At 41.2% G+C, this 16,408-nt stretch overlaps 1 protein-coding gene across 3 annotated transcripts in view; it reads left to right on the forward strand.

Moving 5' to 3' along the window:
* Positions 1 to 950: 950 nt before the first annotated feature.
* The window catches only part of Ptprm (protein tyrosine phosphatase receptor type M), an 825,349-nt gene continuing 809,891 nt past the window's right edge, over positions 951 to 16,408 (forward strand). For all 3 annotated transcript variants that reach the window (XM_048806549.1, XM_048806555.1, XM_048806560.1), the window contains exon 1: positions 951 to 1,150. In XM_048806549.1, coding sequence (XP_048662506.1) covers positions 1,078 to 1,150 — 73 coding nt within the window. In that variant the 5' untranslated portion in view covers positions 951 to 1,077. The remainder of the gene's footprint in view (positions 1,151 to 16,408) is intronic.

The following is a 16,408-nucleotide window of genomic DNA, read 5'->3' on the forward strand; positions in this document are numbered from 1 at the left end:
GACACCTGCAATGTATCCTTGTCTGCTGGTTCTGGGGCTCTCTGTAGAGCTGGTCAACATGAAAGAGGGTCAATATATTTATTTGGTCTTCAAAGTACCATAAAGCAGAAGAGGGTTGATTAGAGGATGCCTCTTGGAGGAAGCAGTCCTGGAGAGCTCCAGCACCCTGGAGTCCACAAGGACTTGACTTCTTGCCAAGTTTGAACATTCTGATATTCAAACAGTTACTTTGATTTCCAATTTAACCTCTTCCCAAGCCCTCTTTGGCTGCAGTGGGTAGGCCAGGAGCCTACAGCTCTGTTGAGTTGGTTCAATGTGCTTTTTCTGAGGGAGATGTGGATCATTAAAAATAAATAAATAACAAACAAAATGCTTAAAATTTACCCTTTACTGAAGCAGTAGAAGTTTAAAAAAAAATTCTCAGAGTCATCTCAGACTCAAAATGGCAAGTTAAAATATTTCAAGACATTTTTTATTCACTCCCCATCTTTCTTTCTCCCCTGTTGGCCAGCACTTTGCACCAGATACAAAAATCACGGTTTATGTTCAAACCCAGGGACCGCCGCCTTCCATGACAGCCCGCGGCTCCAACACTGGACGCCGAGACACCATGCAGCATAGAAGCGCACCCTGCTTCGCCGGTGCGGGGGGCTCGGGGAGCCGCGTTTGTGCCCCACGGGGCCGCCCAGGCGCAGGCTGGAGCGCCGCGGCTCCAGCTCCTTCCCCTGGCCTCCGCCAACTTCTCTCCGCCGGCGGCACGGAGCAGCCCGCAGCCCTCTGTAACCTCCACGATCATCTCGCTCGCCTTTCCCGCAGACACCGGGGAGCGCGGGCCCTGCGACTCCGGGTGAAGCTGGTCCTGCTCCCGGACACTGCCGTCCGGCGCCCGGGACAGAGCCGCTTTGGCCGCGCCCGCGGAGCTGCAGGCCGCTGGTCCCGCCCCNTTTGGTTCAAGGCTTTGCTATTTACGCGTCTCTCCTCGCTGTGTGGAAGCCCCAGCTCCCGTCCCCCCTCCGCCTTCGCGTGCCCACCCTCGGCCGCCACCGCCGCGGAGCGGCCGGGCGTGCACCCAGAACCATGAGGAGACTTGGGACTTGCCTGGCGACTTTGGCTGGACTTTTGCTAACTGCTACAGGGGAGACGTTTTCAGGTAGGCACAGCCACTCCTGGGGCGGAGGAGTCAGAGCGGGGTGTCCCAGACGCTGAAATCTCCCGGGTAGGAGAGTTGAAGGAGGGCGTCGGGGCCGGCCAGGGGGGCGCGGCAGGTCAGGCACCGTGTCTGCGGGTCAGCGGGGCACAAGGCGAGGGGCCTGAAGGGAGGGCTGGCGCCGAGCACCCGGGCCGGTGGAGCTGGCTCGCTTCTAGGACCAGTCCTGGACCCTGGTCCCCCAGCCTGGCCCCTTTCTTGGCGCCCTGGGTTAGTGCCTCGGTTTGGATGCCCGCCACTTCGAGTCCCTGGCCAGCTCCTAAAGGAACAACAGAAAACTTTGCCTGAAGTTCTCAGCAGCCGCCGCCGGGCGTAGGCGCTGCGCTGTCCCCTCCGACCCGGAGTAGCAGTGGGGACCAGTGTCCAGCTGCGCCCTCGTTGATCACCCTCATCTAACTGCAGATCCGGGGGCGATTTCCCGGTTCCCTGATCTCCCTGCCTATCCCTGCCGCGGTGGCCGGCGACCTCAGTAGATCCCCGCGGTCGCGCGGAGTCTTGGGAGAGCCCAGATAAGCGTTCCTTGTCGGTTCCAGAGAGGTGTCCGCGAAGGTAGAGGAAGTGACAGCCACCCATGCCCGGGCTTCCGAGGCCCTGCGCTGCACAGGACACCCCCTCCTCATCCTCGGCCCCCTTGTGGAGCGCCGCGTCCAGTGGCAACTTGTTAACCCAGCCGGGCTGCCGCTGGTGTCCCAGGTGGAAGGAGGGGACTGGCAGTGTGTGCACAAGAGCAATCATGTTCTTGCGGGCGCGCTGGGGCTTTAGGAGCACAGAAGAGCTCCTTCGTGGAGAGAGGATCTTCAACCCGAGATGGGGGTCAGGGGCGAGGCCAAACCTAGCATGGTGTTCCAGGGTTTACCTCCAGGATCCCCTTTTTGTACCTGGAGGACCCACGTGGATGGGCAAATGCTGGCAACATCTTTACTCTTTCCCATGCTTATTAAATGAGCTTCATTAAAGTCCGTGCACAGCGGTGGGGGCGGACTTTCTTCTTTTTCTTTTAATAATAACCACCTCCTCCCGCTATTTGGCCTTACACTTGGTTTGCAGAATAGGTTTCTATGTTTATTCGGGAGGAATGAGTAAGTTGGACACTTTTTTTTTTTTTTTTTTGATGGAGACTTTCATTAAAAGCGAAAGGCACATTTTAAACATTAAAGGCATTTGGCACTCTGGCGCATGAAAACATCAATTTTTACTTTCCTGGAGTCCAAGACCCTTTGCTGTTAGTCTTCTGTTGTGTCTTGCATGTTGCTGAGCTGCAGGACCCCTGACCCTGACTAGGGGACAGAGATGGAGTGGAGCTTGTAGATAGCTGATTGCCCTGAGCTTTGAAAGAAACCCAAACAATTAACTTGAAGAGAAATACCCTTCCCCGTGTTTAATTTTTCCTTAGCTGATAATTGCACATGCTGCAAAGATTTTAATGTAACATTACATGACTGTCTGATTGGATGTCGATTTCGGCCTGCACTTGCCAGTTTGGAAGTCTAGTAACTCATTAGCATTAGAAGCCAATTTTGAGGGTCTTAGTGGTGTTTTCATTGTATTAACATCTGTAACTCTCTGCCTGTATTTGTTTAAATTGAAGCTATGTTATATATCATTGGAATGAATTTTTAAATTGTATGCAAGGAGGTGGAAAGAAATTTTTTAAAAATATTTATGTTTTAGTTGTAGTTGTACACAATACCTATATTTATTTATTTATTTTTATGTCATGCTGAGGATGGAACCTGGGGCCTCGCATGTGCTTGGTGAGCGCTCTGTCGCTGAGCCACAACCCCAGCTCTGGAAAGGAATCTTTATAAGGCTCATTTAGACTTTGTGGCACTGACCTATGTCCTTGTTAAGGCTAATTTAAATGATCAGTCAAGCCCAAATAGACTTTTACAAAATTTAGCCTGATTTTTCTTTTGAAGGAAATGTATATTTTTATTTGTTTGAATTATACCATTAACTAGAGTGTTTCTTCTTTTTTTATTTTGAAAATCAGTGTTATCCTGGTATGTTAGTGCATAAAAGGGAAATGAAGGGGTATATCCAAATGATTGCTTAGCAAAGTTGAGATTTAAAATTTGAATTTGCAGATTTCATGTGTGCAAGGATCAGAGATATTGCAGTTCATTACACTTTTTCCCCTTCACTTTGCATTTTAGTTCGTACAGGTTCAAGGCACTTCATGCTTTGCAAAAGTTAAGTTTTATTATTTCGTATGTTTGGGAAAGTTAATTCTGATGCTCTGGGTAACACTGACACATTTCTTTTAATTTAGGATTCTTCTGGAAAGGGCAATAGTTGGCTACTTTTCATCTAATGTAGGAATAGATTTTGGAAGCAGAGGAGTCAGATTGAAAGCTCCTTGAGGGCAAAATCGATTTTTTTTTCTTTCTTGGTTCCCCATATCACACTTAACACAGGGCCTTAGCACTCACAGGCACTCACTATTTAATACATTACTAATGTGAATCTGGATTATATGCAAACTTTTGGTATGTGTGTGAATTGACTGGTATAAAAGGAAGGAGAGGAGTGATTGTTAAAAGTTACATTTGGCTTACATTTTCCCTGTGGGGCTTCCCTGGAGATCACCTAATAGACTAAACCATGAAGTTTATGTACTTGGGAGTTTCTTGTTTAACTGAGATTTATGCGTAAGACACCTTGCTGTGCCCCTTCAGCAGTGCTGTCCTGGCCTCCTCTGGGATGGGTTTGAAATGAAGATTGTTAGTGAATCATTTCAAGAGGTGGACTAGACATCTTTTGGATTCCAGACATCAGAAACAGAGTGCTAAACTCATTGAAAGAGGAAAGAATTAAGATTTTGACCCAGGAGGACTTTATCAACTGTAAACATTTAACTTAAAAATCTTTATAGTATTTAACTTGTTATGTAGACTATCCCATTTCACTTCGTTTCCAAGGCTTTGAATATTAATTAAACATAACTTATACAAAGCACATAAGACCTGAGCAAGAAAGTTAAGTCATTTTACTTTTGCTTAAACTTCTCTCTCCATGGTAAGAATTCAGAGAGTTGGCAAATTATTTCGTTTTGACCCATTTCTTAAAAGTCAAGTTGTAATATATGTTATATGATGAAGTGTTTAGTTCTACCTTGTAATGTGACTGTTTTAAGTTCTGTTAAGCATTTAGTTCATAGATTAAACCTTAAACCTTAGGATAACCTTGTGAATTTGGGTCTCTACTGGAGAAATATATATATATATTTATTTATTTATTTATTTTTCCCTTTAGTCCTGGGTATGCAACCCAGGACCTCTTGCATGCTAGGCAAGTGCTCTACTACTAAGCTACATCCCAGACCTTGAATAAAGTCTGTAGCTCAGTTAATAGCTTTGTATCTTCTGGATACATCCTGTTGATGTCTTATTTCTGTTAACTCTGCTGTGCTAATGTAAGATGTTAACACTGGGGGAAGCTATGAAAAGGGTGTATTTGAACTCTTTGTACTGTTTTTGCAATTCTTTTATAAGCCTAAAATTATTGCATAACACAGACTTTGTAAAGAGTCCATTAAAAGAGTGGAGATAGATTTGTTTAGCATTCTGATTTAATTTTTCTTTTTCAGATAACTACAGTCATGACATTTTACATTTTTGTGGTGCGTGCACTAGATAATTGATAGGAAGCAAATACTTCAAGTTTAAATCAGCAAGCCTAAAAGAAATATGCCAGGAAATTACTGTGACATTCTTAGTGTTATGTGTTTGTAAAGAATTGCTTGAGCACAATAAATTGTTCTGATCTCGAAAATTATATGTTTTAGTATGGGATTATTTTACAGTTTTTCACATAGGAAGTTCCTGCATGTAATGATATATAGATAAGTGTGTATACAACTTGAATAATTCTAAATGAACTTTCCTCAAAAAACAAGTACTTTGAATCATGTCCTCAGGTTATTTAAACCTTGAACAAATGAAGCATATATCTGGGAAATGTTCGTTTGGGAATTTGGGCATTTCTGGAACAATTCTCTATAAGTCAGTGACTTTAAATTTTTCATAGAGCTTAATGCATTCTTGGAACTGTTAGACTAAGTATCTAATTTGATGAAGGAACTATGTTTTGGAGTATGGTTTCCTTTCAGTTTTTGTTGGAGATTTTATTAAGTTTCCTAGAATGAACATGGATTATCTAAGTATTCTGGAGCATAGTTTCCAGTTAGGAGGTCAAGCATTTTAATGACATTTTAATGTTTCCAACATTTCTCTAAATGTAAAGTTTTTGTCTTTAAGGGTGATGTCTATCATTCACTCTACTTTATTCTAAGATTCCAGTCTTTTAAAACCAATTTTTCTACAACTTATTTACAGTTTCACATCTCAGTGTGCTTATACTTTAATGAATATAGCATAGAACATATCCACAGTCTTATTTTATAAATCAGGGATAGTTTAATTATGAATGTCTAACTCACTAATGAAGTACTTTTAAAAGATCCACAATACTACAAGCCTTCCTTTAGAAGGGGATGCAGTTTCTCAGGTTCCTAAAATATTGTGGTGGTTTGTAGTTTAGTCATCAGAAAGCCTTAGTTTACGCTGTAGCTATGAAAAACCTAGCAGAGAAAAATAAACAGGGCTGTGTTGGGTGGGGAGGAGGAAAGATTTAGTCACCCAGCTTCCTAGTCCATAATTCATCCCCCTCCCCATTGGAGGGGGTAAGAGGGGGCAGCTGGCAAGGCCAGGGCATAATTAAGGGAATGGGTGTGTGAAAGAAGAGAAAAAAAGAAAACAGTGTGAGTAGAAAAGAACCGTATACTTTAGTGAGACAAGCTTTGCAGATACTAGCAGGCAAGGGACTCAGCTCTGAAGCCCTCCTTGGTGACAATTTTGTAAGTAGATCATGTACCTTGGCAGTTTTTGGTGGCTCTTAGGAAGGCCAGGGTTACTGGGCCAGTGTTGATGGGAAACTGGGTTTGCCCCTGTCCACCTCGAAACAGTGGGCACAAGGATCACATGGAGTCCTCCTTACAGATGTTGCTGCCCAGGGCCAGGGACAGTGATTCTGATGTCCTGTCACCTTAGAGCAGGGACCAGTAGCATCCCCTTGGTTTGTGTCCATGCTTTGAAGAGCTGTTGTTCTAAAAGTGGGTTTTGGGCCAGCAACAGCAATATCTGTTAGGAGGCTGTGAAACCTGCAGATTTTCTGGTCTTGAGTCCAAAACTGTAGGTACGAGTCTTCGCACTCTGTTAAAACAAGCCCTCCAGGTGATTCTGAGGTGCCTCGAAGTTTGAGAAGTCAGGGATAATTTAAGAAGTCAGGGATAGTTTACACTGTTGTATGAACCCTTAATTATCAGACTCCCTTCATCGGAGCCAAAAGAGGACAAGGGTAAAAAGAGAATGTGCGTTCATTCATTCACCAATTGCCCTCTTGACAAGCACTGACAGAATTCTGGAAATGGCCATGTGATTGTGCTGTGACTTAGATGAGACCACTAGTATAGTACTTTGAACAATAGTCTTCCCTGAGGAAGATATTGATTCAACCAGTTGTGAAACTATAATACAAAAAGCTTCCTGTAGTGAGTATAAAATTCTAATTAAAATTTGATGTAATATTTATTGGAAATTTCTCCACATTGATACTTGGTATAGAATTTTTTTTTCTTTTTGGTACCAGGGATTAAACCCAGGGGTGCTTAATCACAGAGCCACATCCCTAGTTTTTCTTCTTTTTTTATTTTAAGACAGGGTGTTGCTAAGTTGCTGAGGCTGTCTTTGAACTTGTGATCCTTCTGTCTTAGCCCCTAGAGCCTCTGGTATTCCAGATGTGCTCCACTGAGCCCAGCTAGAAGATATTTTTTGAGTTGTTGTAATAATGGTGTAACCCAATGTGCTTATTAAAATAATGCCTTTAGGGCTGGGGTTGTGGCTTAGTGGTAGAGGGCTTGCCTAGCATGTGTGAGGCACTGGGTTCTATTTTCAGAACCACATAAAAATAAATAAAGGTCCACTAAGAACTAATAAAATATTTTTAAAAAGTAAAATGAAATGAAATAATGCCTTTAGATCAAGTTAATATTTCTTTCTCAATTACTGTTTATAAATCCCATTAATGATGTAGAAATAGGCAAAGATAAGGAAGACGTAGTTGACACACTTTGAAAAGTTGCCCATCTATTAAGAATTTCTAGATCTACTCAAACATAAGGAAACAGGGACATTTTTTAGGAAAGACTGGAAAAATTAATTTGTATAAAAGTTGGAGTTTTAACATGGAAATATGAAACTTTGGAAATATACTCTTCCAGATAAAAAAATAAAGGATTTTTCATTTCACGTCCAAAGTACTAACAACGTACAGCCTGAATTAGAGCCCCGTTTTTCTGTTAGCCACAAAAGAGTGTTACGGCATCTCTGTCACTTAACACTCTGGATAAATAAAATTGATTGTGTTGTTCATTTAATGGATTTACCTGAAATGCATTCAGCAAGACTGAGACTTTGAGAGAGAAATTGTTTCAGAGTGCTTGACACAGGCCGGCTAGCCTCCTGCTGCCTGTTCCTTCTGCTGTCATCCAAAGCTGATCACTAGGTGTAGCTGCATCCCTAAACCCACCTGCCTGAGCCAGGAAAGGTCTGGCCTTTTCCATAGAAGACTTTCTGAACTTGATTCATTAACAGCTAAAGAATGGGATGCCAGTGGACCTCAACTGTTTGTATGTGTATCTCCAACTCCTAATTGTATAATTAAATTCTTTAGTGAAAGCCGTAGTTCTGTTAGTACTAACTATGGTATAGTTTGTTGTGATTCAGCACTCACCCAAATACAACTTTACACTCCTCTGCAATAATCTTACTCATTTTTTTCTTTTCTTTTTTTGGCTGTATAATATGTTGCTGCTAGTCTATAAGACAGGGTTAGAATGAGAATAGGTAGTCTTTATTTGCTGACCAAGTAGGAGTTCATGTTCACCTCTGGTTTCCTCTTGTGGTAGACCAGCAAAAGCAGTGGAGTGAATGGCTTTGTATAGGTGTGGACAATCTTTAGGAAGCAGATATATATATATATATATATATATATATATACTGTGTTGACATCTGTAAGAGATTACTTCTCGGACACTGAGGATTTAAGTATATAATTCAAGAAATCATTAGAATTTGCATGGAAATCTGATTCAGTCATTTTTTTTTCCTTCTTTAAACTCAGCAGACTAATGAGGTATTGAACTTTTTTGTGGAGCACAAATGTTGGGCCCTGGCTTGGAACCCCATGGAAGCAGGCTGTGGTTTACCAGGACTGGGGCTCTGGGGAGGGAAATGGCATCACAGGCTAAAAGACTGAAGATTGAGGACACATAGGAGCAATTGAAGAGAGTGAAGAATCTAGAGACTTGTCACAACTGCTAAGGTTTTAGAATCTCCCGGGAAGGAACAGGCTACTGTTTAACAATGATTTATCTCAACGTGCAACTGCCTAAGCTGAAGCAAAGCATTTACTTTTTATGGGCTGCAAAGCATAAAAGCTTATAGAGCATCAGTTTGTTTTCAGATGAGTGAATATTCATTTTAATCTTTTTCTCCTATTCAATATGCAGAAAGCAGATTTATTGCATACAATGAAAAGAATATGTTTTAGTTTGGGTTCCCCTGGAAGTCAGAGGCCTCCTGCATCTCCCTGCTTCTTGCTGTGGGATCACAGTGGGTTCACAGGCGGGCCTGAGACAGAGGGAAAAGGAAATCTTTTGTGATCTGAAAAACCACACCCTATGGAAAATCTGTTTTATTGGAGCCTCATATTTGAACTTTCTTCTTGCTTTTGAATAACTTGAAGAACTTTACCTCATGTAATAACCAAATACTTGAAATTGAAGCCTCATATTCTGCCTAGGTATAGAATTAAGTATTCCTTTAAAAAAAGTACTGATGATGTACAAAGTCAAATTGCTGACTAGCATGTAGTACTCAATAATACTTGTTGAATGAATGAGTATTAGTGAGTAAAGTTCCCTTGGAGAGGAAAAATACCAAATTACTTAAGCTTACTGATTTTTTTTTTTTGTTTTCTCCTTTCTATCCATTGTGACTTTTAAAAAGCATTTTCCAAAACCTTAACAATAAGAACCAGGTGTGGACTTATTGTCCTGTGCATTTTTCGGGTGAACAGGGACTCAGTCACTAAATTTAAAGGGAAAACTGTTATTTAAATATGTAAGCCTGTAATTTCATCTCATATAAGAATTATAAGTCAGTTGTTGCTATAAAATAGAATTTTGATATAATACTGATCACTAAAAAATGAGTTTTAGTGTGCAGCAGATTTATCATGATTCTATTCTAGGAGGATTTGATTTAGTCATCGGGATATTAAAGGAACTGTGATATCACCACAAGCGGGTTCCATCATAGAGAATAATATATACTGTCTCTGCTGCCTTTTATTTCAGATATAGAATGAAATTAATTACACCTACCCGGAGCTCAGATGGCAGCTTGATAACGTCGGGCTCATCTTTATTGTAGCAGGCATGCTCTCCTTGCTTTTCATTCAGTGGGTACCTCCCAGGTGATAAAACTTAATAAAAAAAGGCAACTTTGACAACAATCTCATAAACTGTGTTTTCTACTTCCTTGACTTTTGAAGCTTGACTGCTAAGTATGGTGTGAAATTTCCGCAGTGAGTCAGGGCACAGGTATCAGTTGGCATTGTGTCATGTGTAGACTCCAGGGGCGGAAAGGTGTGGCACAGAAGTCATGGAAGATACTTCCATAACAAAAGACATGTTAAGAGGAGAAGAGCATCACACATTTATTGACTTAAAGTTTGAGGGGACAAGAGAGCCTTTGGCAATGAAGACCCAGAGAAAACTGCCTGTTTTTTGCTGAGGAATGGATGTCTTGTAGAATTGCAGTTCAATGGATGGTCTGATCTAATAGTAATGGATGGTGATGGGAAATGCAGCAGGACCGGTCTGTTCAGATTCTTTTTGGCCTGTGTGGCATTCCTTCCTGCAGGTATGTGGTAGGACCCCTCCAAATGATGGTGGAGAAGGAAGAGAGTGACCTTTGGGGAGAGATTTGGGGATTTGAGGAGATTTGGGGAGAGAGGTTCTAGTTTCTGTGGCTCACCTTGGGGAAGAGGAATTCTGGTTTCTCTGACTTGCTTTGAGGGAGAAAGGTAGGAAGCAGAAGTGCAGAGAGACCCCACTTCTGAAATCTAGGTCTTCTATTGTCCATTAGTTACAGTACTTAGCAGACCAAAGTGCCAGATTTTGAGGGTATCCTGTTCTGAGCACAGACATTATGTTATGGAAGTTTTTTCTCTAGTCTCACTGTCAGTTTCCATTTGCATCTTATGTGGGTTTTTAAAGAGCCTCTCCCTTTCTTTCAAGCAATGCTCAGAGGGCAGAGAGCCCTGAGAGCCTGACTGTTAGGGATCCTTTGTTGTTGACCCTTAGGGGGTTGTGGGTGTGGCCTCTCCAGAGAGAAAGAGGCAGGAATCTGTGGAGGTCCAGGCAGTATTGGGGGCCCTAGGGCGCAGACAGAAAGGCAGAATATCCTGGTCTGATCACCTTCTTGGTTTAGAATTGTTTCTACTTCTGAGTAATTGTGTGGCCTTGGTGCATTATTTCATTTCACTGAGCTTTGGTTGTCTTTTCTGGAAAAACACCTTGCAGGTATAATGTAAACACTGAAGTGCATGGCATGAGGGGGGGCTTCTTGAAGTGACTGGCTGTGTGTATTGTAACAGCCATTCCATGCAGGTTGTAGGTTTAGCTGCATGAACTCATTTTTTATAAATTAAAAAAGGTTGAATATTGGCAATATTTCATGTGGTTCAAACTCCTGGATCCCCTTCTCTAGGTCCAAGACTTTAATGGTTGTGGTTCTGGGAGGTTGTATAATTGACATATATGCATGCATGTGTAGTTATGTATGTATATCAGTTACAAGCATATGGCCAGTATTATGTTTTATAAGAAAACACTTGTAAACAACTCCCTCCAAATTAGCAAAATAATCAAATTGGCACCATGGAAAGCCAGTACTGCTCAGTGCTGTGGAAGGCAGTGTTGGACACTGGCATTGGATCCTTTTGAAGTGTTTGTTAAGAATGCAGAGTCCTGGCCCTCAGAGACCTACCAAGTGGGGAACTCTGGAGTGACCACAGAAACTGCTAAAGAAGCATTCCAGGTGATGTTGCTGCTCGTTCAAATGGAATAGCTACTAAGGTAGGAGAATAGCAGTGACTCATAGGGGCCTTGCCCTTGTGCAGGATTAACTAGTCTTCTCTGACTGGATATAAGAAAGCATGAGTGTCACTCATGAATTCTTACATACTGTTTGATTGACCTGAGAGTTTGAAGCAGAGACTTTCTGATGTCAGAAAGAGAAAATTAATTATGAAAGAAAGTATTTTATGTTTTATCTTCCAACTCAGTGGCCTTTAGTAAATGTGATATCAGTCTGGAATTTGGGGACGGTATAATGAAAGAATAAGGACAGTTCAGGGTAATCAGAACACTGATGATTTTAGATCTCTAAATTTGCAGGTCTGAGCTGCATTTTGAGATGACTCATTCAGGGAAGATCATGAGACAAGATAATCTGCAAAGTATTTTGGGGAAGATTATTTTCTAGAACTTATTCCTTTATTTCATGTTCAGTGAAACATATGGACACTGTGGAATCATTTGCCTTAGGGGCCCTGTAAGCATAGATGTTTTGAGTTCCTAGAAGTCTCATAGACCTCAAAATGAATGTACCAGTCTGTAAGCACTTGAAATTTCCACTTCCTTATCATTTTGGTCAAGGAAGAATGGTGCTTGTCAAAATGCAGTCTCTGGGAAAGGTGGCTCATTAAGTATTCTTTTATATGACATCTCTAACAGGATGTCACTTTGATACATTGACTTCTTTGGATTCAGATTTCTCACTTGTAAAATGAAGACATTTGATTCAAAGATCTATAAGGGTCTCTCCATTCACTTAAAGAGCATGAAGATTGTCAGGTATTTGCATCTTAGTTCAAATTAATTTGTCAAAATCACTGTTTAAGAGAATGGTCCCTGGATCCATGGGCCATTTTTGCTGGGTGAGGATGGGAGAACTGTGTAGAACATGGGGAACTATTTGAGAGTGTACCTGACAGAGCACAAGGTGGCTTGCTAAGAGGAAGTGGGTGCTGAAAGGCTGTTTGTAGGACTTTTGATGCTTGGCACATTTACCATAGGTTGGTCCTGCAAAGATGCCTGCAAGAGAAGTTTACTCTGCCTGTGATTAACAATGTAGTCACCATTCACAGAGCCACCAAAAGTTTTGTAGTAGTAGCTCTGTGGTTCTCTACATAAATTTTGACAACATAAGTAAGCTGTATTTCAAGGGCTTATAATTGATGGTAATAATTTTTTTATCAGATATTGAACACTAATTATGTGCTAGGTCCCATCCTGTGAAGATACGATATTCTCAAATTTATTACTGCTCTTTAGTTAATAAAAACTTGGCTAGAGGATCTATAGAGGCTTTGGGAGGTCAGGTTGCCTGCACTCCTGACCAATCCAGGTCATCTGAGCAGAGGGTACATGTACTGTTGTCATTTCTCCCTCTCCAGAAAGTCTCCCGTATACACACAGACTTTTCTTTGCTTAACTTATGCATTGCTGTGATACCTTCTGCCTGTATTAAGTGTGCTTTAAGGAAATGCATTAAAAATGTGGTGTTGTTAGTTGTTTTGTTGAGTGATATTGTATTGCATAATTTAAAATCTGTATGATGACCTTCTGAGAAGGTTTCTTTCTGGACCTTAGTTCTAGGAAAAGAGGTGAATCTCTTGGACAGTTTCTTTTCAGGAACACAGTGAATGTTACAACCCACCAAGTCTTCCTCTTTCTGTGGGCTTGTAGAAAGACAGTTTGAAATGTATGTTGTCATAGTTAGAACTTTTAAAAATACTTTTATTTTATTTATCTATTTTTATGTGGTGCTGAGGATTAAACCAGCATCTTGTACATGCTAGGTGAGTGCTCTACCACTGAGCCACAACCCCAGCCCCAGAACTTTTTTTTTTTTTTAAATTTTTTTGGTTTTATTTAGTTATGCATCAAAGTACAGTGCACTTTTTTTATAGCTTTATTTATTTATTTATTTATATGTGGTGCTGAGGATTGAACCTGTGCTAGGCAAGCACTCTTCCACTGAACTACAGCCCCACCCCAAAGTACAATGGACTTTTAAATTGAGCAGCAAACTCAGACAAAGCAGGCCTACATCTGACAGAGAATTTGTTGGCTATTGTAAGAGAGACGGTCATGGGCTAGCAGGGCTGGTCCCAAGGGTTCAACACTGTCATCAGATTGTATCATCAGATTCTAAGTCTTCTTCTCTACTCATCTTTCCTGTCTCTGATATTTCTGAGGAGTTCCAGGCTAACTCATCAAAGTCCAAGCCCAGTGGGAAGAGAGATTCCATTCCCCAGAGGAACACATTGCGCCTGTGAATGAGCTCCAAGAAAAACTGGCTACTCCCCCTGCAAGAGGGTGGGTACAGGCAAAAGGGCAACGAACCATTCCAGGCAGTCATCACTCTGTAGATCCTGGTTTCTGGGGGTTTTTCCCTGCTTGATTCTTAGCCTCCTCTTCATTTCTCTCACCTCATTCTAATATATCTGCTGTATTTTATGCATCATTATAAATGCACTAAATCTTTTTGGAACAGGGTGGAGGTGGCAGAAAATAAATGAGTTCCAAATCTTGCCATTTGAGTCAGTGTTCCCAATAGGACTTTGGTGTGTGTGCTTTTCTTTTACTTCTTAATAACACCATGGAACACATTCATTGCTTGCTAAAGATTAGAACACTGGAGTGGGTACAGAGATTCTTATACCCTTCTTGAGTAGTTCCCCAATTTATTGCTTAAAGTGTCAAAATCTTTGGGTTATGCCAAATTTTATGTAGGTAGAAAAACATACAGATCATTTGGTTAAGCAGCATTTTATGTGAAAAAAGAAAAGACTCTCCAAGTCTTTGTAACTTTATAATCAATATAGCTATGAACATGTTATATTAGCTAACAGACTATCCCCAAATCTATAGACTTAGAACAATTTACTGCTTTTCATGTTCCATGGTGGTTCTGCTGATGTAAGTTGGGCTTGGTATACTTTGTGTAGTGTCCACTCAGCTGATGTTGGCTGGGCTGTCATGAAGTTTTGGGGTTGCTTGGCTGGGATGGCCTTGGCTGAGCCACCCGGGTATCCTTCCATGTGCTGTATGATTCTCCACCTGGCAAAATTTCCAAAGAGAACAGGAGAAGTGCACCAGGGCTTCCTGGCTCATGCTTGGGAAGGGTACCTTGTGTCTACCCCTCATTCTGGCCAGAGCCAGTCCCAAGGCTAGCCTAGAATCAAAGGTGCAGACAGATTTCACTCCTTGGTGTGGGAGATTGGAAAGCCACATGGTAAAGGGTGTAGGTGCAAGGAGAGATGGAGTCTTGGGCCTTATACAAGGATCTGTTGGATCTAGTGCATATTATCTGAGATGCTTCTGCCTTATAGAATACAGTTAGGAAATTGCTGGCAGCATGAAAAACAAGAATTTGGGCTCCAAAGACTTGCATTGAGGTTTCAACTTTGCCACTTACTGTCATCTGAAGAGGGAAGTTGTTGACCCCCAGTGAACTCGGTTGCTTGTTTGTAAATAGGGTCATCCAATGCCATGTGGTTCATGGGTTTGCTCCAGAGACTCTTACAAACCTTGTGTCTCTGGGGCTAGGGGAAGGTGTGATAATAGCCCGATTAAATCTAGTTCTCATTGTAGATGTGCACATTTCCAGTTGTGAGTCACAGGGCCCCACTAGACTGTAGGCACAGTTGTTTATCTGTGAAATGGGAGCAATGCTTTCCTGGCCATCCTGTGAAAAACACAGTGCCTGCTGTAGCTTAGCTGCTATTATCACTACCAGAGCCCTGTGACCACAGAATAAACTTGAGCCATTCCCTTTCTGTCTGCAAGCCCCAGAGAGTATGGTTTATCCCGGTCACAATGTTTCTTCTATTTCTAATTCTGATTCATGAACTTGCTATTTTTCCTCATATACCTGGAGCAAGGGAAAAGAAAATATGACAGTTGCATGCCACCTAGGTGCTAGGTTCTTTATATATCATTTACTTACTCTCCCAAAACTATCGTATAAGGAGACAATAGCATTGCAGGGTTTTATTGGCATTGTAAGGGTTTAAGGAACTGAACCTCTAACACATTTCAGGATGTTTTTCAGACAGTGGGCACAGCTGATTTTGGATCCCAAAGCATACTTCTCTTTATGGGTTGTGTTCCTGTCTCCACCTGTTGAACCCAAAAGCAGACGTTATAATTTGGAACCATGGCTTTACATTTAGTACAATTTCTCATGTCGATGTTAAAAACAATTGTAAAATTGTCATAGCCCAGTATTGCAATGTACTTAATACTATTTTACATCTCTCTGAAATAGTTAATTAGAAGGAATAGTACTTAGTTTCTTAGGAACTTGAATAAAATTAATTGAATTGAGATTTATTCATGTTTTTCATGAGCAGAGGAGGGCAGAATGTTACCTTCTTTGGTTTCAAATCCTCTAGATAAAATTAGATTTTTGTGATTTCTTGTGTTTTGCATCTGAATATCTGATTAAGGTAAAGGGTGTAAAATCTTGCATTAGTGATTATGGAGGAACAGTGCTTCTAAGGTCAGTGATAATTTATTTTAAGAGGGGGGTGAGTAGGCCCTGGGAGTTAACATTACCTTCTCTAGGACACGTGGTCTTTTGAGGTTTAACAAAAGTAAAGAAGCATGTAAATCCATATTTGAAGGATTTAAAATAATCCATTGTTTACTATGTAGATGTATTCACCAGGAAAAAGAACTATTTGGTACATATAATAGTCCACAAGTTATTTACTTTATTTAGATCATTTCTTTTGGCAGTATCACTGGGGAGAATTATATCAAAATAAATTGTGCGTTAACAAAAGTGCAGGGCTGAGTCTGTGGCTCAGTGGTGAGGTGCTTGCCTGCCACCTATGAAGGCCCGGGTTTAACCACCAACATCACAAAAACCAAAAAAGTAGAATAAATGACTATGAAGAGCATATTGGCATTTTTTTCAGGGTGAGTTATTTAAAATTTATGGATTTAGACTCTTTAAAAGTATTTTATCATCTTCAACAAATGCAGATTTATATATAATT

This window comes from Marmota marmota, unplaced genomic scaffold, assembly GCF_001458135.2.
Source record: "Marmota marmota marmota unplaced genomic scaffold, marMar, whole genome shotgun sequence".
Lineage (NCBI taxonomy): Eukaryota > Metazoa > Chordata > Mammalia > Rodentia > Sciuridae > Marmota > Marmota marmota.